Source organism: Staurois parvus, unplaced genomic scaffold (genome assembly GCF_062004578.1).
Source record: "Staurois parvus isolate SC_StPar_1 unplaced genomic scaffold, SC_StPar_1.0 ptg000953l, whole genome shotgun sequence".
In the NCBI taxonomy this organism is placed as follows: domain Eukaryota; kingdom Metazoa; phylum Chordata; class Amphibia; order Anura; family Ranidae; genus Staurois; species Staurois parvus.
The window spans coordinates 516,755-542,226 of NW_028318749.1; the positions used below are offsets into that span (position 1 = coordinate 516,755).

Sequence of the window (25,472 nt, forward strand, 5' to 3'; positions counted from 1 at the left end):
TGTGAGGGCCGCGACCGGAAGCGGAAGTCGCAGCCCTGGGCGAAGCCCCGCCCCTTCCGCCGGAAACCGTCGTCTCCCGACGTCCGGCCCGGCAAAGTCCTCAGACCGCCAGCATGGGAAGGAGCGGAACTCCCCCCGATCCTCCCCAGATCTCACCACGGCCACCCCGACGCCCCCCCTCGCCGGAGAGGGTCGGGGGGCGAAGAGCAGGCAAGTGCTTTGTCCCGTCCCCCGGGATGCACTCTCACTGCCCGCAGCCTGCCCAGGGAGGATATGCAGCCGGACACTCCGGCCTTCACTCCCGGCTGCGTCGGGCCTCTCAGCCGGCTATCCGGCCCTCGGCTCCCCTATCGTCTGCCCTGCGCCTCCTCGTGTCTCCCCACCGGAGGAAACACCTGAACTGAGGTCAGAGGGGAGTGGAGCTTTTTTATTGTAGGTGGAGGTGTTTCCTCAGATGGGGAGGAGCCGAGGTCTCTCAGAGTGCTGGCCTGAAAGACGGTAGGGGAAAAAAAAAAAGTGTACAGCTGAAATTACACAATGCAGAGCTTAGTGAGGAGATCTCTAAGCCGATTGGAGGGAAGAGACACAGCCCCCTTCACACAGCAAACAGGAACAAAGCTGAGGCTGTCAATCTGCTGGAGCCACCACCCCGGTCACCATTTCTCTCTTACGGTCAGGAAAATGTGTCAGAATTGATTTATGCGGATAGCAGAGAAATGAACCAGTCAACAGAAATGACACTTTGAACTCTTAACTGAGACAAATACACACTATAGAGGGATATTCTTTGTTCATATTTCATTCCTGGGGTTTAGAACCACTTTGAAGAGCATGTGACAAAACTTCCTGTGTACTTGTTGCTCTACGTAAGCCTGGATGGATGGTTAGTTATTGACGTTGGTCAGGGATATGGTTCATTTAAGCAACAAAAGGAAAAGTGGTACTTAATCATTAGCCGTCCGACCGTTTGGCGGCCGCAAAAATGCCCTAGCTTTCCGGGTGCACGCCATTTGGCATCCTCCCGCACATGCGCAGTTCACACGGTAGCAGAGCCGCGCAATCTGTCACCGGCCGTGTACCTCGGACACGGCCGATGACAGATCTGAGTACCGGCCCCCGTTGCCGGTACCATGTGACCTGCTGTGACCAATCACAGCAGGTCACATGACAGTTGTATACAATGAATGGCTTCATTCGTGCCATCCATTGTATACTAGTGCCTAGCTGTGAATGGTCACAGCAGGTCACATGCACATGTCATGTGAGTAGCTGTGGCCAAATCACAGCATAGCACAAAAAAAAAAAAAAAAAAACCTGAATGAATCGATTTCATTCAGGTAAATGCTTCCTTATAGCAAAGTAATTCTTTGCCATAAGCAAATTGTGTAAAAAAAAATAAATACTGATCACTTCCCCAAAGTAGTACAATGTTACTATGGTAACATTGTACTACATTGGTCATAGTAAAATATGAAAAAGAAAAATCTTAAAAAAAATAAAAAAAAGTAATAAAAAAAATTATATATATTTATTTATTTTTTTTCATACTGTCACCAGTCAGTGTCCCTGTTCACCGCCATGCCAGTTATAGGATGACGCTGTACTGCACTGGTGAAAGTATGTAAAAAAAAAAAAAAGTGAAAATAATTTAATTTTTTCATTTTCCGAAAAATTACGACAAAAAAAAAAAAAACAACTTCAAAAAACTCGCCATTCCTCTTATGAATTACGTCGAACTGTCTACTCTGCAAAAAGGGGTCATTTGGGGATATCTGTACTATTCTGACATTCTTGGACCTCAAGAAATTAGATTGGCTGTCAGTACTTCAGGATTGATCAATTTTCAGATCTATACCATAGTTTGTGAACTCTATAACTTTCCTACAAACTAAATAATACATCCTAATTTGGGTTATTTTCACCAAAGACATGTAGCAGAATACATCTCGGCCTAAATTAATGAAGAACAATTATTTATTTGTAAACTTTTATAACAGAAACAAAGAAAAATTTGTTTTTTTTTTCAAAATTTTTGTATTTTTTTGTTAATTTAGCAAAAAATAAAAACCCCAGCGGTGATTAAATACCGCCAAAAGAAAGCTCTAGTTGTGTGAAGAAAATGATAAAATTTTAGTTTGGGTACAATGTTGTATGACCGCGCAATTGTCATTCAAAGTGTGAGAGCGCTGAAACGTGAAAAATGGCCTGGGCAGGAAAGTGTAAAATTGCCCGGTATTGAAATGGTTAATCCAAAATCACCCCCCCTCTAGCTTTCTGGGACATGTCACAGGTCCCAAAAAGCTGCAGGACTTTTCACAAGGCGCATGCGCAGTTGGAAGCTGGCTGTGAAGTTGCTAGAATTCACAGCTACAGATACCATTCGTAAACTTGCTGGTGCCGAGGACCCGAAGACGGGAGAACCAGTTCGGGTGAGGACGGTGCTGGATCCCTGGACAGGCAAGTGTCCTTATATTAAAAGTAAGCAGCTACAGAATTTGTAGCTGCTGACCTTTAAAGTGGTTGTGAACTTCAGACATGAAATATGAACAAAGCATATCCCTCTATAGTGTGTACATGTCGGCTGCCCCTTTTCTCTACTATCTGTATGAGTCGCTTCTGACAAGTTTTCTTAACACTAGGAGAAAAATGGTGACTTTGGAGGGACCTCCAACAGGTTGACAGCTTGAGCTCTGTTCGTGGAAAGGGGGGAGGGGGGGGTGTCTCTCCCCTCTAATCAGCTCTCCTGAGTTCTACAGTTTAATTTCAGCTCTCCGCCCCCTTTTTCCTGAACAGTCAAACAAGCTTGATAAATTCTGTGATTTGAACAAATGTAGAGAAGAGAAGGCAGGATTTGTTTTATCTCGGTGCATCACCTAAGGCTAGTCACATCACTTGGTACATGTAAGGGTCAACAACCGCTTTAATTTTTTATCTTTTTTCAGGGGAGAAGACACACTGAAGATTCTCTAAGTTAGGTGGACCTTGGAAAAATCTAATTTTATTTGGAACAAAGGTATAGCATGTATACTGCTGAATTAATAAGTGTGCCAGGCTTATTACAATATTGACATTTAAAACAAAGATGTGGTTGTCCTTTAAGAACCAACAACACAGTAAAAAGAGCTGTTTCCTATGTGTCAACGCTAGTTCCCTGTTAGAAATGTCAGCCTGTGTATGTAATTTTACTAAGTGATAAAATGAATTCTAGTGATTCTAAAATAAGTGGTCATAAGTGTCAGAAATGTGGTGTTGAAAATATAAGCATTTCAACACTTGTTCCTAAAAGAGCACTAGCTTTAATGGGGATATAACAGAATTATAAGGTCCCAGCAGCAGAATAACTAAAATATGCATAAGATAGGCCACTTGCCTTCCGTCATTCTCAATAAAGATGACCTAGCTGTAAACAGCCTACATACACATGGAGAAAAGCCTTGAAAATTATTTCAAAACTAAAAGTACTTTACAGTTGTGTATGACAAGTGTACAGATTCAATAGGGCAACAAGCAAAAAGGTGAACATTTTTCAAGCTGTATGCTGGATAAATGTCACAGGCAGCTAAATTGGCAGAAAATGACTAAAATGTAACAAATTTAATATGGACTAAAAAAGTGTGATCAAGTTTAGCAAAATCCACATTTTGATATATCTCAGATGACAACAAAAACGGTATACCAAATATTTGAATTTTATTGGGCTACTCATCTTTCAACACTTACCTTTATTTCCATTTTCCGAGATCAAGAAACCCAAGATTTAAAACACACATACAACATTACTTCTTTACATCATTAATGGAAAGTTCACAAAACATGCCTTCATTCATGATATATTGGTTTTCAATTCAATATTTTAATAGATTCAGAAGATAGAACCTCAAAACAAGAACACATTGCATCTGTCACAACAGCCTTTCAGAATAATTAGTACTGAAGTCTATACATAACACACAAGCGACATGATTAAGTTAGCATGGTTAATTAACACATAAAATACAAAAAGGCACCAAAGGTTCTTAATTGCTAGAATGAACAACGTATCCACAACAGGCGTTGAAATTACAAAAGCTCAAATTACAGTAAATCAAAGCAAAATTAATATTTAGCATACAGATTTAAAGAAAGAAAGCAGCAAAGTGGCTGTAGGGCTTCAGATATCATAAATAAATAATGCAACAATAGCTACTTCTCATCAGTTGTATTGAATAGAAAATAGACTGTTTCCAATAGGATCAGTTCCAACAAGCGTACTGCACTGGGGAAAAGTCTTACATGCTGTATGAACTAGTCAATTAATGGAATTTTTCCCATATAGAACTTAGAAATGCATGCTGTATTGCACTCTGCGGTGCCTTTTGGGAGTGTCACAAAACTGGGTGCCAGTCTTGAAAACCATGAAAGAGAGCAACTATTTTCTAACTTGCGTCACTCATACTACTTCCATAGCAATAACACCACTGGCAGTTACAGACAGTACTGGGATACACTATATGGCCAAAAGCTTGACGACACCAGAGTATCACACCTACTATATAGAAAAACATATGTAGGCATCCTAGCCTAGGTTCACACTAGGCAGCGCATTCCTGTAGCATGCCCATGCGATTCAGTGCAGTGCAGTTGGAGCCCATTCGTTTTGAAAAAACACTAACTGGATCACATTTGGAGCTCCACATTTGCCAGCTCCCTGCCTACTGAGGAAGCCCGAATCTGGAGCGTAACGCATATAGGTGGAAGGAGCTGAGCCCTACAAGTTTTGAACTGATGACCATCTGGGAGAGCGTGGTGGTGAGCCATGTAACAAAATTAAACATTATATGCTGGCTTGCTCTTACATTTTGTAAGTTTTTAATCTGGCCGCAAATAAATTGTTTTATAGAGACCACTATGGTTCCACTTTTCTGTTTTCCAAAATACATATTATAGGACAGGGTCAGCTGGAGGAGTGTATAGTGTGGCGGTGCCGGGAGAGGAGCTGGAGGAAGACTACATAGGGTGTACACAAGTCTGTCCCCATATTGGGCGCATAATGACCCATTGATGAGGTCAAAGTGAGGTGAGCAGGTTTTTCACCTAATGGTGGTGGCGTGGTTGGCACTGAAGAAGAGAGACGATTCATCTTATACACAGTGGTGTTATAAGAGGCTTTTTCATGGGACTTTAATTATTGTTTAATATGTATTTTTATATGAGATATTAGTCTGTTGCGCTACACTTTATTGTTATTCACCTCATACAGTTAGGTCCATATATATTTGGACACAGGCATTATTGTGGTTTTTTCAGGCATTTACTAAAACATATTCAGGATACAGTTATAATAGATACAGGCTGAAAGTGCACACTCTCAGGTTTATTTGAGGGTATGTACATCCAAATTGGAGGAAGGGTTTAGGAATTACAGCTCTTAAGAGTAGCCATCCCCCCCTTTTTCAAAGGGACCAAAAGTAATTGGACAGTTAAATACAATCATAAATAAAATGTTCCTTTGTAATATTTTGTTGAGAATCCTTTACTGGCAATGACTGCCTGAAGTCTGAAACCCATGGACATTGCCAAAGACTGGGTTTCCTCCTTTCTTATGCTTTTGCCAGGCTCTAACTGCAGCGGTCTTCAGTCGTTCTTTGTTTGTGGGTCTTTCTGCCTTTACTTTTGCATTCAGCAAGTGAAATGCATGCTCAATTGGGTTGAGATCAGGCGATTGATTCGGCCACTGCAAAATATTCCACTTCTTTTCCTTCAAAAGCTCCTGGGTTGCTCTTGCAGTGTGTTTTGGATCAGGGACCTGTCAAATGTACTTGTCAAAGTGTCAACTAAGCTTGCTCTTTCTGCCCACCCCCTCCATACATAGAAACTGTGCCATTTATTTATTTCAGGTACTTCTATAGCACAATTTACACAGCACTTTACATATATATTGTACAATCACATCAGTGCCTGCCCTAAAGGAGCCTACAATCCAAGGTCCCCAACTCACATTCATACAGAAAAATACTAGGGCCAATTTAGACAGGAGCCAATTAACCTACCAGCAAGTCTTTGGAGTGTGGGAGGAAACTGGAGTACCTGGAGTAAACCCACGCAGGCACAGTGAGAACATGCAAACTCCAGGCAAGCAGTGCTGCGGTTGGCATTTGACCCAACAATCCTAGTGCTGCTAGTCAGAAGTGCCGCTTAGCCACTGTACTACAACACTATAGCTTATATGCATTAAATCTTTGAATTAAGGATGGGCGGATGAATGAAATGTCTGTCTATTCCATTCATAGCTTTTAATTCATAGATGCTATAGAACAGCTTCTAAGTATGGAGGAGGTAGGTGTATAGAGCAGATACAGGTGACACTTTTGAGGCGTGCACTTGACAGGTCCCTCTATTCTAACAAACCCCGCAGCACTAGAAAATTACCACTGTGGAGGTAATGTCCCATGTGTGGATATTAAAGAAAAAAAAAACCCAACAACTGACTAAACTTGGGTGTTAAATAACTTCCCAACACTAAGAGTGTTCCCAAGTTCTGAACAACAGTCTCATACTGGTCATACATATATCAGTCATATGATAAAACAATTGTTTCAATGAAAAAAAATTACATCCTTCATAAATTGTTTGCACCAAGCATGCAGCACAGCCTATGATTGCTTTCAATCAAAAGGAAATTTAAGACCTGGTTGAATGTCTTTTCGAATTTGCATGCTCGTTTAAGTGATGGTCAACAAACTTACTCGCCAGGCTTTTGTATCTGAAATTTTGCATTTAAATTCACCCATTACAATCTAATGACAAAATGAAAATGTCTGCCATGAGAATGTAAATGGAAGAAAAAGAATTTGTTGTGGTTTTCATGGGAGATGGAGATGGTTTATGCATCTCCCTTGTAATCTAACCAAAATTAAAAGACAAGTCTTGGTGTGGACGAACACTTAGACATATGATCTTTTCTCAAACTCCATTCAAGTTAGCGATCAGCAAAAGAAGGCAGACAGGGGTTAGTGGGGGTTAATTAGAACCTTTACGTTTATCCTGTCTTTTCAAGAATTGGAGGAAAAACAACAGCACAATGGACAGACTGCCGTCAGGGGACTGATTGTTATATTTGCTATTAGAATTATTTTGGTTTTGGTTACAAAAACGCATTAGCTCTACCTTGTCGTGTTCCTCTTTGCTCAAGCTAAGTGCAAGCTGAAGCTGCAATTCGTCTTCGGACGCAGCAGGGGGCTGGGAAAGAAAAACAAAATAAAAGCACAAGACACACCAGCATGGTGGGAAAAGAACCACAAAAAAAAAAATATAACACATGGAGGGAAGGGGAAAATATAGGCAAATAAGGACAGATGAGTTAAAACATCATAAACTGCCATATATACCTCAGCTTCAGATCTTCTAACTTTAAGAGACATTGGACACATCTAAACAAAAAAAATACTGTAAATTATGTATGGCAGAATTGAAATGTTCAATTGGTCATTTGAAATTTTATGAGGGGAAAACTAGATTGAATTCTTTAAATAATGCCAACCTTCCATAGTACTTTATTTCATTATTTCAATTGGTTGCCAACATGTGGTAAGCTAGAGAGAACAAAAAGCCATAAAAGCCTACTAACCTATCAATTGTTAAACAATCTAGGCAGAATTTGAAAGGCTGAAGCTGGGAATACTGTGGCCATAAAACCAAAAGAAGAACAAAACACAACAGTTAAATGTAAATAAAGATAGGTAAACCAAACCTCAGCAAAAAAAAAAATGGTACATGCTGGTAACAAGAAGTAAGGGGTAGAAGAACAAAAGTTTATGAAACTGGAGAAGGGAAAAGTAGGGACTTTCTTCTGGTCCAAAAAGGAACTGTAACCGTCATCTTACTGTAACTGGAATTAAAGATGAATTCCAGTCCTACCTTTGGTCTTGCCCAGTTGTAAAGGGATCTGCTCCTGAACTGAAATTGCTCTGGTTTTACTGCACACTGAGCTTCTCACCATTCTGCAAGTCTGATACAGCCCACCTCATTTCCTGTCTGGAGGATGTCCCATCATCACCTAACCCTTTGCTCCCCAGCTTTACTGTCCCTTCATTCATTCTATTTCAGTTCATGGAGGATCAGCATCACAAATGGGCATTTCCTAGGGTGTATGAAAATAACTCCTGCTCAGGAACACCCACTTCTCAAGACTGACACCCACCCATCACCACACTTTTATATTTGCATACCCCCTCCCAAGAACCAGCCCACTGCTTGCATCAGGGCAGAGGGCTTTTAAGAAATGTACTGAGGCAGGGTTTTATGATCTTTTCTGGAAGCTATGCACAGTCACCAACATCACTGGATCTAAAATAAGGTATATAATGAAAATGGGAGGATTTGATTAAAAATATGTATTACCATGTTAATGAATAGGGGAGGTAGGTACCAGAGAAGTCAAAATATAAGCAGTTTAAACTTCAGCTTTAATCACTGCAGATACTGAGGTCTACAGCGAAGTGGACAGATAATTTGAGCACAGTAAATCATCTGCAGAAAACCTTTTAGGTGTACAGGAGAAATTCAAGTTTAATAAACGTAATGATGAAAAATAAAAACCTGAAAAGAGATCCTGAAAAAGCAAACAAACATTTTTCATAATTTCAACAAGTAGGAAACATCACTGTACACAATTAGAAAGCATGTCTGAAAAACTGTAAAAATGTTAGCTCATTCCACAAGCCAAAATAATCAAAGTTCTACATCTTAATGATCAAACCTACTTAATTCCACATGCGTGACCAGGAGGTTACGATCCCTAAGAATGACTTAAAAGGGGTAAGCAGGGTAAAGGAGGACCACAATGGGTCAAATATAAAGCTGGCTATACACGGATTGATATTGGATTTTTTTTTTCAGCAGCAAGCTGAAAAAACAAGATCAAGTGTGTGGACAGCTTTAGTTTCAATTTAAAATGGTAACCAGTAATCTCACTACTTTAATTAGAAACTAACACCAGGACTGACAACAGCTGGCTTCTTAGAGTCTTGTACTTCTGACGGGAGAATTACCTGTAAGAGTTCCTGGATCTGTCCTGACCATTATTTTAGTATTTAAAAGCCACACAGGATAAAACCAAAAGAAACCCAGGTTTTATACATCAAGGGTAATACATACGTATATATTAGAATGCATGGAATGGACTGAACAGAGTTGAAGCTGAATTTTAGGCAGATGTATAAACAGAAATTAATGTAGGATTATATTCAATTTTTTTTTATATTTAAGCCCTGGTTCACACCAGTATGGCTTTGAAGTCGCATGTCTTCAGCAATGGCAACAGTCCATAACCTGAATTTCTCCCAGCATTTGGAAGTTCAACATGACTGATGTACATTGAAGCACTCCAAAATTGGAGCCTAATCACAACATTTTGGAGACACTGATGCCTATAACCTAGGCTGATCCCAGTAAAATAGTACCGTCAAAATTGTTGCAGAAACTAGGTCATAAGGTAACTATAAAGAAAAACAGTTCTTACAGACCCAAAAGGAACCCGCTCAGTCATTATCTGAATAGCACCAGCACAAAGATCACAGCGTAGGGATTTAGCATACATGTACCGTTTTGCAGGCTCTGCTCCCCAGTACCACTTAGTACCCTAGCAGATCAGTTATATAAATGCAACTTTCTGAGAATCGCTATTTGCATAAACAGAGCCTCCCACTTGGCAATGTCTGACCTACTGAAAGGCTTTTATGCATGATGCATTTATTCGTGGGGTGGAGAATGTCTAACTTCAACACTGCACTGCTGGAAGTAGTGCTGGAGGTACAGGGCCTGCAACTGAAGATATGTGCCAAGAAACATACGGTGCCAGCTTTGTATTAGTGTCCACATGTATGCGGTAAAGCTCACAAACACTATAAGAATCAAGTACATTTTAATGGATTACATAACAAAAACATAAAATATGTTCACTTATGGTTGCAGTTTGTGTTAAATATCATAATCAACATAATATGGGAAAAAAACATCACATCTTTTGAAAACAATATAACTTTATTATGGGCAAGATAATGGTATAACAATAAAATAAAGTTTTTGAGAAATTATTTTGTAGGTCCGGTGTGAATTTACCTTTGCTCTTACCTGCTCCGCTTCTTCCTTACTCATGGCCAGAGCTAACTGCAGCTGCAGTTCTTCCTCCCCACTGCTCTGAGGCCATGCCTGCTCTGCTTCTGTTGCTGGGTTCATTGTTGATGCAGAAGATGCTGGAAACATGCAATAAAAAGGAAAATAAAATAGAAAAAAAACACAAAATAAGGAAACTAAAATTGACTTTACCTGTAACCAAAATTACACATTATAAGCAGACAGTAACAGTAGACTTTATCTTAAGGGTATAAAGCCTCAATATTGCATCCTATGAGCCCAGGGTGTCAATGACATGGCATCAAGCTGCCCTGGGCTCACAGACTGATGCAGAGGACAGCACCAACATGACACTGCATGGTGTTCTCTGCAATATTAAGGATCGCCTCCTGATGCTGCAGGAAGAAGAGGAAGAGACCCAGCATGTCACTAGACCAGGAGGTAGATAGCTGTTGAGATGTTCTATCCTTCTGCAGGCAGCAGTACAACGGCAAACAAAATCTGTAGGCTAGCCCAAGATAACCCATCCTGTTCCAAGTGTGTCTTGACTGTCTTCATGCTCCTGTGACTGCTTGCTACAAACAGATGGGTAAGGACCTGTGTTCCTCAATGTACTCTAAGAAAATAACTTCACGGGTAATACAAAAATCCTTTTTTCCCCTTCATTCATTGAGGGATGCAGTAAGTCAGGGGTGGGCAATTGTGGCCCTCCAGCTGTTGTAGAACTACAAGTCCCATGAGGCATTGCAAAACTGAGTTATTTATTATAGATACTTATATAGCGCTGTCAATTTACGCAGCGCTTCACATATATATTGCGCATTCACATCAGTCCCTAACCCTCAAGGGGCGTACAATCTAAGGTTACAAGCATGACTCCCAAAGGCAGAGACATGATGGGACTTTTAGTTCCCCAACAGCTGGAGGGCCACAGTTGCCCACCCCTGCAGTAAGTCATTAGATGTCAGGATGTCCAAAAACAGACCAACTGTGGGGTAGTCAAAAAACAAAGGACTGCTAACAGGCCCAAAGTGAACCAAAACAAGGACTGCCTGCAGCTCAAGAGCTACCTGAAGGGCCAGCTCACAAATTTGATGCAGGATGAGGCTGAACCCCCCACCTTGAGGGCAGTCTAACAACAAGACTGGGAGGAGAAGATGGAGAATGGAGTGTGATGCCCAATTACAAAAAAAAGATGGTTGCAAAAACAGAGAAGAATGACTCCGAGCTGTCATAGGAGGAGGGGGCACCGAACCCATAGGCCAAAAGCATGAAGATGGTCAACCTGATTTTGCCAGAAGGAAGAAACAATCAACCAACCTATTTCCCCACAGGGAGAAACCCAGAATCTGCAGTTAGCCAACAAGGAGCGGGAAAAATGTAAAAAAAAAAAAAAAAAAAAAAAAAAAGCACCAGACTGCAGAACCTAGACACAATGTCTGCGTAAAAGCCAGTCTATGCAGGAAGGCTCTAAGCCTCAACTAAAATGATCACATAATATTCAAGGAAGATAGGAAAGCTGTCAGAACAGGCAACTACCTTGCAAAGGTAATACTTTCCATGGAAAAACCCAATGAGCAACCTGGGTCAACAGAACCTTTAGAGAGTGCAACAGCTGCTTTGGAGTTAACCTAAGAAACCCAGGATTTGATCCCACAAAGTCAGCATGACCATAGGGGAAAGGTACATGACATGAAAAGCATCCTAACCAGGGCAAGCAGGGCATGGGGGCTAGATTCCCTTACATGAATCTTGCCCCTCTGGAGAAGGACAGGGATGTGGACTGTAATGGAGAGGGTAATCAGCTGAAGAGAATGCCAGAGGCAATCGACTAGCTAGTAAACCTAAAAGAGCACTCTCTGTACCTGGATGACTGAAGAAAAAACTTCCCAAGAGCATGGATTAACATCTCTCTACTTATTAAAGTGAGGGTACACTGTCATTCAAGACTTATTCAGGTTTAGAAAGTTTCCAGCTGACAGCCTTGAGGGTGGTTGAAGAATGGAGGTTTTGGTCATGCCTACCCCAGAAGTATATGAAGGAAAGGGATGGGAATCAGCAGACCTTTCAATAGAACTCTCATGTTGAGGCAGGTGAATGCTCCACCCTACACTGTCATCTTTGATAATAAATGTCAAGGGTAGGTCTGACAAGTTGTCATCTCTGCAAGACCAAGAGAGTCAGGTGCTCCTGGGATACAGCTTCTAACACTCGGTACTTTAACCAGACTGCTCTATGCATATGTATGGACAACAGACCCATACAACACCCAAGCTTAGATGTTCCAGCAGCTATCACAGCTGAAGCGTAGGAGTCCAGACATTTGATCCACCACACACTTCATAAGTGATACATCACTGCAGCTGAGAGACCTCTTCAAAGAGATTTAACCCAATTTGACAGATTAGGGTCACAGCCAGCATATGGCTAGGGGTACAGCCCACCAGTGAGGGTTTTAAGGAATAATTCTAACTGATGGTCAGTATAATCCTTGTAAGAATATACCCTCTACTGGCCAGTAAGTAGGTTCCATATTTTCCATGGCCTCCAGCAGAAATGAATTAAGGTTGGTCCGGTATACAGACAAGGTCTGTTTATGATCTCTATTAAAATAAAAAAAAAAGAAAGAAGAAGAAAAAAAAAAAAGCTATTGTAAGATAATTAAATTTTACTCTTAAACAGGTTAAAAAAAAGTGCCAATCATTGCATAGCAACAAATATACTGAGATTAGATTAAAAAGGCTGAAGGTCTTTTCACAGGGTGAGGCACAGCATAATGGGAATTACTCATTACTGCTTATGTTCTACAATAAACCGTGAAAACCTGAAGGTATGTACAATGCCAGCTTGTTTAAACTAATGGGGGGAGATCATAAACCCTAAATGACAGGAAAAGAGATGGTGCTGGCAATAGCTCCCACCTTTTAGATGATCTCTGCTTTCATTTTTGAACCTACCCTAGAGAAAACTTATTGGTCACCATGAAAAACACAAAATGCATTTACTTATTTTTGATAAACCAGGCCCAGAGGCAAAATAATACCAGAACGCAGGGCTAAACCAAAACAGCTCATGTGATATTAAAACACACATGTAGTATTCTGGAATATTTGCTTTCCAGGAATTGGAATTTTTCTAGTTTAACGCTCTGGGCAGTCGACTAGCAAGGATGAAATATTAGTGGGCATCAGAATCAGTTATCAACCTAATACCCTCTGCGACATCACCCAGTATGAGCTTGCCGAGAGCCTGCTACAGATGTCAGGAAAGAGAAATGCTTTTAAGCAAACCTGTCAAACTCTGGCAATTCGAATGAAGAGGAAAAAAAAAAGCAGATGTTATCTTCTGTGAAAACTGCATAGTTCAGCTGCCTATACCTCTAATATCCTACCCTTCACCAATTTATTTTTATTGTATGCTAATTTTAACCTATTTTTCTTTTCTTTTTTTTTTTTTTTTTTTTAAGTTCTGCATTGGAAAGAGAATGGTTACAACCCTAGTATATTGGCCATTTCCTTCACTCACAGAAATTTCCTACAACTTTGCCTCCATGAAAACACTGCCAGAAGTAAACAAGAAATTGGGTAAATCACCCCCATTAGGACCAAAAAGCAAAAAAAAAATAAAAAAAATTGGCAGTGGATTTAAAGTGGCCCTCTCCTTTGCCAATGCAGGGCAGTAGAAAAGGGTCACTTGGCACTCAGTGTAGCAGCATGTATTCATGTGCAGCTCTTTTCAGCCACCAGGAATGAGGTCCATAGCCCTAGTCCAAGCTTTGACAAGTCAGATGGAGCTTAACAGTGCTCTTGTTTTCAGCTCATGGCAGCAGAAAAGCTCAGTACAAGAGCAAAAAAGTTCAGTATCTGCTGGTGGGGAGAAGGGGGAGTAGTTAAAGTGGTATTAACGATTCCAATTTTTTTTTTTTTAAATGAAATAAATGTATTTATCTGCTCTGTGCAATGGTTTGGTACAGAGCAGCCCCAATCCTCCTCTTCTGGGGGCCTCCGCCAGCACTCTCGACTCATCTGTGTGCCACCATAGGAAGTCACTTCCTATGGTAGCACACATTCAGGCTCGCTCCCATTGATGCAGACAGCAAGGCTCAACTCCACCCCCACTACCTTGTCATAAGATTTGATTGACAGGATCAGGAGCCAATGGATCCCGCTGCTATCAACCGGACCCTTTTCAAAACTGCACTCAAAATACAATGTGTGTGGATCGCATCTGTGTGAACCACCTCAATAGGAACAAATAATATCTAGCCTGTCACGTGAATCTATGAGTTTTCAAAACAAATCCAAAATCGCATAAACGTGTGAACCAGGGATACTCCATTCACACCTGGGCATTTTGGGATCGCAAAACGCAGGTTCAGGTGCCATTATTTTCAATGGTGTCTAAAACGTGCTGCAGTCTTGCCGAATCGCGTGTCAAATCGCATCGCGTGAAGTCCCGGGGGCTGACAACCCACACTACACTTAAAAAAAAAAACAAAAAAAAAAACAAAACACTTGCTTCTAACTTTTTCAGCTGGCTCCTAGATTCAAAGCAAATTTGTCAAGCCCTGGATTACAATATTACCAAGTCTTAGGAGTCCAGGCAGAGTAGCGAAACTGCTATTAATCTCCTGACCCCCTAAAATAGAGCCTTCCACTGAGAAAGCTTTGAAATTAAGTAATTTGCTTTTGAATTTTGCATTAAAATCCAGAAAAAAAACAAAAACAAAAACAAAAAAAAAAACAAAAAACATGCCATTATCCAGAATTTAAACTTTCAAAATCAACAATAAAAAAGGGTAGAACAATGAGATGCATATTATTCCTCTTATTTAATATAAATAATATATATTTAATTTAAATGGTTACTAGTTATAAAGGCCCTCTACAAGGCCCAAAAATAATTAAAACTGCAGAACCGCACCCCAGGTATGGGATCACTGGTGGAATTCTAATTTGAAAGGCCCAAAATAGTGAGTATATTATGCCTGCAGATACCAATCAATAATAAACTTTGATAGGGGTTTTGACATAAAGGGAAAGAAGGGTTTATTTTATCAGCTGTTGTATGGACTACGAGCCAAGACTAAAGCTGGCGATATAAAGCTCGATTTTCAGCTGAATGATGCTGAATCAGCCAAAATTCAAGCTGTGGGCTGCCCTGTTGGCATTACCGGGCTCAACAAACTAACTGAAAAATCAAAAGGAGCCTGGTGAAAAACCATCAGCTGAACAGCGACTGCATTCAAACAGATGCAGTCAACGTTCAGGTATTCAGTCGCAGATGCTGTGGAATGTCTGAATACAACAGTCGGAAGGGAATATCCCTGTTTAGAATGGGTGATCCATATAGCCTGGGGGGCTGAAGAAGTGAATTCTACAAGTGTACAGCTAGCACTATTCTGATTTTCATGATCTGAATGCCATTTCCAAATCAACTTCTCAGAAATTTTGCCAGGGCTCTCAACAGTCATACAAATCTCACAAGTAATTTATGCCAAGTGTCCATACAGTACAAGGCTCCTGCCATCATACGTACATGTTGAGGTTTGTGCTAGCTTCTCCTTGGTCTTCAAGGCATGTGCCCTTTCTTCCTTTAGCCTTTCATCATCCTTTAACAAAGCCACTAACTGCTTGGCTTTCTCTCGAACATTCACACCTTGATCCTTCCCATCTCTATCCACATATTGGAAATCTTTCAGGGTCTGAATAGCATATATGTTTTCTTTACACTGCTGTGCAACCCGTTCAGAACCTGTCTTTATTAAGTACTCCATTAGCGTCATAGCCTGTAATTGAAAAAGCAATACATTGGAATTAAACCTGGAGAAAATGGATGTAATTGTCACTTAAACAAGTATGAAAGGGCTCATGCACATGGGCATCAAGGCTCATATAGGGTGTATATGTGTCCAGAACTTTAGTAAAAACATCCCCATGACTTATAGTTGCTGAGTAAAGCCGAACATTGAGAACAATAAAAGATGCAGTTGTGTGCAGGTATGTGCTGGTGGCATTTGCATAAAGCACATGTACCGACATACACCCCAAAAACAGCTTAAAAATAGGTTAGGGGGCTGGTGAGCTTTTATTCCAAAGTAAACTGGTATTTACGATTTCAAAACATACATTGAAGAAATAGATGGGCAAAGCAGAAAACAAAAAGGAGCAAATTGGAAGGTCTAATTGGTGTAATTAAATTCCATTATAAATTAAATACAAAAAAAAAAAAAAGGTTGCAGGCCACAAATTCCAGATGACAGTAAGTAATGAAGATCAGGCTAGGTTCACACTAGAGCGCGGTGCTAGAAACTGGCGATCTGTGCACATTTCCCACACAGGGTTTCAAGCGCTCTACAGTTGCAATCTGCAGCAATGTAAATGTTAAAGTGTTACTAAACCCACAACAGTAAAATCAGTCTGTATATGTAGGAAAGCATGCTTGTTATATTCACTGTCCTGTCTTCTCTGATCCTCCCCTTCTTCTAATGTCCCCAATCCATATGCTGATGGTACAGAGCTCTAGGAGTCACTATGCACATGTTCAGTTTAGTGTATATGGCTAGAGAGTTTTGTTTTTGTTTTCCTATGGTGCATGTGATCAGCACAAGTCCAATCAGCACTGTCCAGACAGAGGGTCAGGGGTTATGCAGCCTCCAAGGACAGTCAGAGGAGAATGCAAACTCCTCCTATAAGCTTTAACCAGTGCTCAGCTGGACACCAATAGAAGTTGCAAGACTGCTTTATACTGCTGATAAGAAAAAGGTATTTAGCCATTTAGATTTACTAAAATAACTGCATTTCCATGTTGTGTGTACTGTAGGAGACCAGATATAGTGAATGCAGGCTCCTGGGTTTAGTAACATTTTAGGTTAACACTCCAAACACAGGCCACAAACAATGTGTTTGCCTGCACTGGATCACGTGGTACTAAAGTACCATGTGACCCAGTTGCAGTGTGTTTCCAAAATTAGTGCATACACTACCTTTCATGCGATCTGCACGCATTCAGAATGAATGGGCCCAAATTGCATCACACTGAATTGCATGTGAATAGAACAGGAATGTGCAGCTCATTCCAGTGCGCTTCATAGTGTGAACTGAGCACATTTCAGTGATCCCTGCTCACCATATTTGAGGATTGCCTTTTTATCAGTTCTCTTTTGAGATGTACTTTAACACTAAAAAAGAAAAGAAAAACTCGTTCTTACTTTATACACATGTCTCCAGTTTTTCCCGTGGTCATTAAGCCGCTTCCATATCATGCTCATAATTTCAGAGAATGCCACAACATTGTAGGTGAGATCTGCAATCTCAGACATGAGAGAGCTAGATGGACCCCATGGATCGTTCGATGTAGCTTCCCTCACTTTGATTTCAGCTTCAGAATAATTGTGGACTATATTTTTCATCTGTCGGCGCAGCGAGGAGGTAGACATGTTGGTTGTTTTTATGACAGGAGGCAGTAAGGAAAGATGACTGGAATACTTAATATATATATGTATTATAGTTTAAAGAGCAAAAATTCCTTCAAATTCTGAAGATTGTCAACAGCAGAACCCAAGTAAAATGCCTTTGATAGTGGAAAGAAGACTCTCAGGACATCCAAGGTTTACTCCACGTCCTCTTTCAGGTGGGCTAAGATGTCCTGATATGCTCTCCAGCAGCATGCAATCCTGGCATTGTGAATGCACTAGAGATGCATCTGAAAAACATAAAATGGTGATCCGTAAGCAATCTACACATGTACAGATAAAATGAAAATAACATGTTTATCTACACACTGTAAAAGACTATGACTGTTCCAGCAAGACATTTTCCTTACACATTAGCACTTCTTTCACCACAAGTAACCCACACACGGCCCTGAATCACTCAGACACCATTTTCTGAATCATCTCAATACCACTGAAAACTGATAAATGGAACATGAATATTATTTAGCTGTTCAGAAGAATAAGGGTTGAACAGCTTATAGAAACCTTAATTAAATTAAGGACTTTCCCTTCACATATCCTGGAGTTATATAGCACGCCATAGATACAATATTTTGAATTTGTAGTAAAACAAAAATCAGGAAAAAAAGAAAAAAAAAAAAAAAACACACACACTCTATAAGTAATGAACACAAAGCAAGAGTGTACACTTTCTGTATTCACATGTATAGTATATGTAGAAAATTTTACGACCATCCCACCTACCATGTCCATTCAACATGGCTGCCAGTTCAGATTGGTACTTTTCTGTTCTCTGAATGCACCAAGCCTCTCAGTTGCCATAGACAATCTCTGCCCTTGCAGACAGTTTCAGGGGTAGTGGGAGACCATCAGAATGTGTACGGGTGATCATTTTGGCTGCAACTGGCCCCAAGGGCTGGGTCACACCAGAATAAGTCCAGTGCATTTTGTTTTCTACATAAAAAAAAAAAAAACATGGACAGTAGGTCATATGGGTTCCAATGGCATAGCACACACCAGTGTGGTCAGTTCCAGTGTAAAAAATAAATAAAAAAGGATTATGCAGCACTGGAAATGCATTCGAACAAAAAAACAAAAAACAAAAAAACAAAAAAAAATACACCACACACGCAGGAAACCTTGGGAAAAAAATAAGCAAGAGGGGCAAAAATGCACTGGAACATATTGAAATGGCATCAAAAACTTTCCATAGGATTATGTGCAATAAACACATTTTAGGTATTTTATTAACCTGTAATTGCCTCCCTTGTATAAGCATTCAAAAGCACGGAGACTGTTGCTGGGCACTACAATGGTGACTGCAGTGCAATACATTTGAGTATGGGCACTACAATCTTGAATGTGATGTCAGCAGCCCGAGTAAACTCAGTTTATAACATACATCTTTACTCCTTGCCCGTCTGCTACACAAAAACGTTATGTAGGGATGGGAGGGGCAGAGGAGCTGGACCAGCAAGTAGACACTCCCAGAAGAGGGCTATGACATTGCAGGAGGCGGATGTGCTAGGGAATAATAAGTGGTCGATCGAGTGATTATTCTAAAGATCTATCTTTCCCCCCGTCTCCATTCATAGAACCTGTACTATAATCTCCATGCATGAAATATGACTTCTGAATGGAAGGAGCTGACCTTTCATTCATCTGCCACTTGATCACATTACACATGTATAGTATATCTAAAATTATTATTTTTTTTTTTTCTTTATCCTGCTTGTTCTTGCAAAATTGTGCAAGGTGCAGGAAATGAGACCCCTCAACATCATAAGCCTAACCAAGAGTTGGATTCCAGTGTCTCCGTGACACTCATGCATTTCTCTTTTTTTGCGCCTGGGCAGTAAACATAATATGCAATACACTTCTGCAAAACACTTTAACGTTTTGCTTTTTAAAAACCCTTTTAAACTGTCAGAAATCCAGTGTGCTGCAACTCAAGGTAAAGCACACCAGCAGTGGGTCAATGCAATGACAAGCAAAGACGTATTGTTTACAATAGGCCTAGTTCATAAATAAACGCACTTCATTAGTGTGAAGCAAAACAAAAAAAATGGAACATTCTGCATTTCATCACTTAAAAAAAAAAAGAAAAAAAAAAGAAAAAAAAAAAAAAAAAACACATTTACATGGTGTTTAAAGTATTTTGCCTCTAATGTCAGTCATCCCCAGTCCTCTTCTACAGACTAATGCCCCGTACACACCATAAAAAAATCATATGAAAAATTTCACAGAACCACTGATTGAACGATTTTCTCTTCGTTGACAAGCAAGATGTTTTAACCGATAAAGATATTGTGAATGAAAAAATCCGGTTGAACAACAGTGAAAAATGTTGTCGTTTCACATACGAACGACCGATTTTCTATGCGGTGGTATGACGGTTGTAAGGAAAAAAAATCTATCAAGCACTATCACGCATGAGCGGAAACAGACGATGACCCGGATGTTTATGTCCAAGGAATCTTCATAAACACAAACAAAAAATCCAAATGTTAAAAGTAGATTGCCTAATGAGATAATGAAACCATGATTCTTCATATTATATTTTATGTATCTAGGTAATGTAATAAACTATATTCTACTCATTGCTGTTTATTGTTGTGTATATCGCACGTTCTGGCCGGAAGGGCGTGGCTACAAGGTCACATGCACACTGCATCACTTCCACTTGTACAGAAGACATCAACACTACGTATTGCCCGACGAACAATTTTTTTTTTACATTGGTTAATGTGGGCCACGATTTTGACCAACGAATGAACGAACGCCTCTTGGTCATCAGATGACCGATCGGTTGATTTTCGAATTGTGTATTCCCACCTTAAAGAACATCTCAACTTCTCCTTTCCATAACATATGGGGAAGGCGTTCTTTATTCTAAATGGAGAACTGGACAGGACTGATCATGCTTGAAATTTTAGTGCAGCAGAGTACTAGTGCAAAAGGTTAGGAGCTCACTGGCCAATCATCAGATACAGTTCTGTACTTGCACCATTTTTAAGGGGATTTAAAAAAAAAAAATATGGGAAAAGGAGTATTGAATGCAAGAAAGTACTGAATATAAATTGTATTAATTTTGCTCAAAAATAGACTTTAAATATCTAGACTGTACTATCAAAACTACTATTTTGCAGGCAGCCATCAGGAATTACCAGTCGATCTGGTTTGTCACACTGTAGTGTAAGCATTCACTTTCATTTGTAGTCTGACATATTTAATAGAAAACAGAACAGAACCAGCTAAAACCCTAATACTAGTAGTGTGTACACATTACCCTTTGTATTAATTGCAGCTTAAAATACCAATAAAACTTTGCGGTGGATTCAGATTGAATAGAGCAGAAACAGATTCTGTAAACCATCCAGGTTATTGGTTCATACTGAAAAGGAGACATCCAGCCAATAACTTTCCTGTAATGTCTAATATTGTGGTTGTATCCTAACATTTCATTTCTGAAGCTGGGAGATTCTGCTAATATACAGTGCAAAAAAAGTATTTAGTCAGCCACCAATTGTGCAAGTTCTTCCACTTAAATAGATGAGAGAGGCCTGTAATTGGCATCATAGGTAGACCTCAACTATGAGAGACAAAATGAGAAAAAAATCCAGACAATCACATTGGCTGATTTGGAAAGAACTTATTTGCAAATTATGGTGGAAAATAAGTATTTGGTCACCTACAAACAAGCAAGATTTCTGGCTCTCACAGACCTGTACATTCTTCTTTAAGAGGCTCCTCTGTCCTGCACTTATTACCTGTATCAATGGCACCTGTTTGAACTTGTTATCAGTATAAAAGACACCTGTCCACAACCTCAAACAGTCACACTCCAAACTCCACTATGGGGAAGACCAAAGAGCAGTCGAAGGACACCAGAAACAAAATTGTAGACCTGCACCAGGCTGGGAAGACTTAATCTGCAATAGGCAAGCAGCTTGGTGTGAACAAATCAACTGTGGGAGCAATAATTAGAAAATGGAAAACATACAAGACCACTGCTAATCTCCCTCGATCTGGGGCTCCACGCAAGATCTCACCCCGTGGGGTCAAAATGATCACAAGAACGGTAAGCAAAAATCCCAGGACCACACGGGGGGACCTAGTGAATGACCTGCAGAGAGCTGGGACCAACGTAACAAAGGCTACCATCAGTAACACACTACGCCGCCAGGGACTCAGATCCTGCAGTGCCAGACGTGTTCCCATGCTTAAGCCAGTACATGTCTGGGCCCGTCTGAAGTTTGCTAGAGAGCATTTGGATGATCCAGAAGAGGATTGGGAGAATGTCATATGGTCAGATGAAATCAAAATAGAACTGTTTGGTAGAAACACAACTCGTCGTGTTTGGAGGAGAGAGAATGCTGAGTTGCATCCAAAGAACACCATACCTACTGTGAAGCATGGGGGTGGCAACATCATGCTTTGGGGCTGTTTCTCCGCAAAGGGACCAGGACGACTGATCCATGTACAGGACAGAATGAATGGGGCCATGTATTGTGAGATTTTGAGTGCAAACCTCCTTCCATCAGCAAGGGCATTGAAGATGAAATGTGGCTGGGTCTTCCAACATGACAATGATCCCAAACATACCGCCCGGGCAATGAAGGAGTGGCTTTGTAAGAAGCATTACAAGGTCCTGGAGTGGGCTAGCCAGTCTCCAGATCTCAACCCCATAAAAAACCTTTGGAGGGAGTTGAAAGTCCGTGTTGCCCAGCGACAGCCCCAAAACATCACTGCTCTAGAGGAGATCTGCATGGAGGAATGAGCCAACATACCAGCAACAGTGTGTGCCAACCTTGTGAAGATTACAGGAAACATTTGACCTCTGTCATTGCCAACAAAAGATATATAACAAACTATTGAGATGAACTTTTGATATTGACCAAATACTTATTTTCCACCATAATTTGTAAATAAATTCTTTCCAAATCAGCCAATGTGATTGTCTGGATTTTTTTTCTAATTTTGTCTCTCATAGTTGAGGTCTACCTATGATGCCAATTACAGGCCTCTCTCATCTTTTTAAGTGGGAGAACTTGCACAATTGGTGGCTGACTAAATACTTTCTTGCCCCACTGTACATCTGCTGACCACACAAAAATCACACAACTGAAATCATTTAATTACCACAAATAGGAAATAGTGCCATTCAAAGACTCCAGTTTGTCCTTCTGTCAGTTCTCCTCCCACAGTGAATGTCAGCTCCTCCAGGATCACATCTCATTCTATGGGACAATCTCAATAGTAAAATTATGGGGTGCACACCACATTGGCCATGCCCCCTTGACACAATTCATCCCAAATGGGCTTAAGCCTGGTACAAATGGGCCGAATATTGGCCAGATCAAGAGAAACCGGCCAATATTCGGCCTGGGTGTACAGCAGCCTGTCCAGCTTCTGTAGATTGGCTGATGGAATTTTTTTTAGCATGCCCAAATCGCATCTGATCAGCGCTCTCAGCCAATGGCTGTGAAGCACTGACCAGCTTATCTCAGTGTGGGGGCAGAAAACAATAGCTCAGCAGGGAGATCACTGTACCAACATTGCATAGTTCATACAGAGACCTCATCAGGGTTTTCATAGTCCGTACCAGGCATTAGTTGTAGAGGTCTAGTATGATGTCGTTGATCCATGTTATGTGCAACCCTCCTAGTTGTACTATTGGGATTGAAACCATTTTCTTGCTGTATTTGCTCTGCTGTAATAACATTAGAAGTCACTGACAGCAAAGTGAGTAAGGATAGGTCATACTCAAAATGTATTGCACTGCAGTCACCGTTGCCAAAAATGTTTTATATTATATATATATATATATTATATATATATATATATATATATATACACACACATACTGTATATATATACACACATATATATATATATATATATATATATATATATATATATATATATATATATATATATATATATACATATACACATACATACATATATATATACACACATATACACACACACACACACACACACATATATACATACACATACATATATACACACACACTTATAAAAACGAAGTAGTATCACTTCTAAGCAAGAATGCACGGCTGTTCTGGCTGTTCAGAGCTCCACCATTTCCTGGTGGGGTCAAGGCTTGCCTGCCCACACATTCCCAATAGACAGTGAGACAGCCCATCAAACTGATGAAATTACGGTATGAGATATGTAAGCTCCAAGGAGCAGGGCCCTCCTAACCGGCTTGTATTGTTGCTGTAAAAGAAATCTTCCTTTTCCTAACAATCTCAGATTATGACAATGTAGATTCATAAACTGCAGATTGCCCTAGGTAGGCAACTCTTGCTTTAACCACTTTACATCCAGGCCAGTTTTGACATTTTTCACATATAACCCAAATTTCAAAAAAAGTCTCGACGCTGTGTAAAATCTACAGAAAATCAGAATGCTATGATTTGCAAATCTCATAAAACCAGATAATAGTCACAATAGAAAACATATCAAATGTTTAAACTGAAAAAAACATACCATTTTAAGAAAAAAAAAAAAAGGGTAATTGATGGCAGCGACACATCTCAAAAAAGTTGGAACAGGGCAACAAAAAGCTGGCAAAGGAGGTGGTAATAACAAGGAAAAGCTGGAAGAGCATTTTGCAACTAAGGCTTACTGCATACTGTATGCTACTGACACTTTTTCTCCTACAGGTGTTTCGTGGCAGCAAAAAAACAATGTGCTTTGCATGCTCTTTAATGCGTGTTCCCGCATCTGGCGTGAATACATTCTATTGTCCAGGATTCTGGCCATTAGGATCCATTAACTCAGGAACACACCTAGCGTTAATGCATATTAAGGAGTCTATGCTCAAAAAACTCCTCTCCTGAAAGAAAGTGGTTTTTTTTTTCTGCATCTAAACTCCTGAAAACGCCTATAGTGTTCATGGACACATAGGTTAACAAGGGGGGGAGTTTAGAGGCAGAGAAAACAAAAAGCTCAAGCACCTGTAAAAGCAGCTTTTTTGCAGTGGTGAAGGGTGCACAAGGCCTAATTAGGTTAAATGGTAACAGGTTAGTAACATGATTGGGTATAAAAAGAGCAGCTTAGAGAGTCAGAGTGTCTCAGACATAAAGATGGGCAGATAGTTACCACTTTGTGAAAAGCGGTGCCTAAATATTGGAAAACATTCCTCAACGTTAAAATTGCAAACTCTTTAAATACAGTATGCAATCATTTATTAGTACATAATATCAAAAGATTCCAAGAATCTGAAGAAATCTCTGTGTTCAAGGGACTAAGTCAAAACCGTATTGAATGCCCATGATCTTCTGATCCTCACAAATAGGCATGATTCTGTGATGGACATCCCTGCATGGGCTCAGGAATACTTTAAAAAATTGCTGTGCATGAACACAGTTCGCTGGGCCATCTTAAAAAAAAAAAAAAAAGTTAAAAAAAGGATATGTTCACCTTTGGAACATGCTATACGTCAGCGGTTCTCAACCTGGGGGTCGCGACCCCTTTGGGGGTCGAACGACCATTTCCCAGGGGTCGCCTAAGACCATCGGAAAACATATTTCCGATGGTCTTAGGAACCGAGACACCGCTGCTCTGTCTCGCGATCTGTGGGCGGGATGATATGCTGCCCCTGTAACCTGGCCACACCTCCGGGATCACTCAACAGCTCCGCCTCCTCGCCGCTGATTGGCCACCGGAACTGTAGCTCAGGAGAGGCACACAGGCGGCCAATCACCGGCGAGGAGGTGGAGCTTGGAGAGGAGGAGCCGAGCGGCAGAGCGCGCAGATCGAAGAAGATCGAGGGAGCTGCAGGACCGAGTGAAGAGGAGAGAGGCCAGAGAAGGAAGACAGCTGACAGGTAAGTGCAAATTTTGCTTCTGCAGGCTGTAGATGGGAGAGG

General features: G+C 40.5%; 1 protein-coding gene across 11 annotated transcripts in view; it reads right to left on the minus strand.

Annotated features, from left to right (window-relative positions):
• Positions 1–25,472, minus strand: part of LOC149441721 (epsin-1-like) — a 119,604-nt gene that overhangs the window by 44,951 nt on the left and 49,181 nt on the right. For 3 of the 11 annotated variants that reach the window (XM_089656968.1, XM_089656969.1, XM_089656974.1), the window contains 5 exons: positions 17,324–17,817; positions 15,652–15,901; positions 10,099–10,232; positions 7,368–7,409; positions 7,147–7,218 (listed from right to left, as the gene is read on the minus strand). In XM_089656968.1, the coding sequence (XP_089513094.1) occupies positions 7,147–7,218; positions 7,368–7,409; positions 10,099–10,232; positions 15,652–15,901; positions 17,324–17,551 (726 nt within the window). In that variant the 5' untranslated portion in view covers positions 17,552–17,817. Of the gene's footprint in view, positions 1–7,146; positions 7,219–7,367; positions 7,410–10,098; positions 10,233–15,651; positions 15,902–17,323; positions 17,818–18,313; positions 18,524–25,472 lie in introns of all 11 variants that reach the window. The other 8 variants (XM_089656972.1, XM_089656978.1, XM_089656975.1 and 5 more) reach the window with 6 other exon arrangements.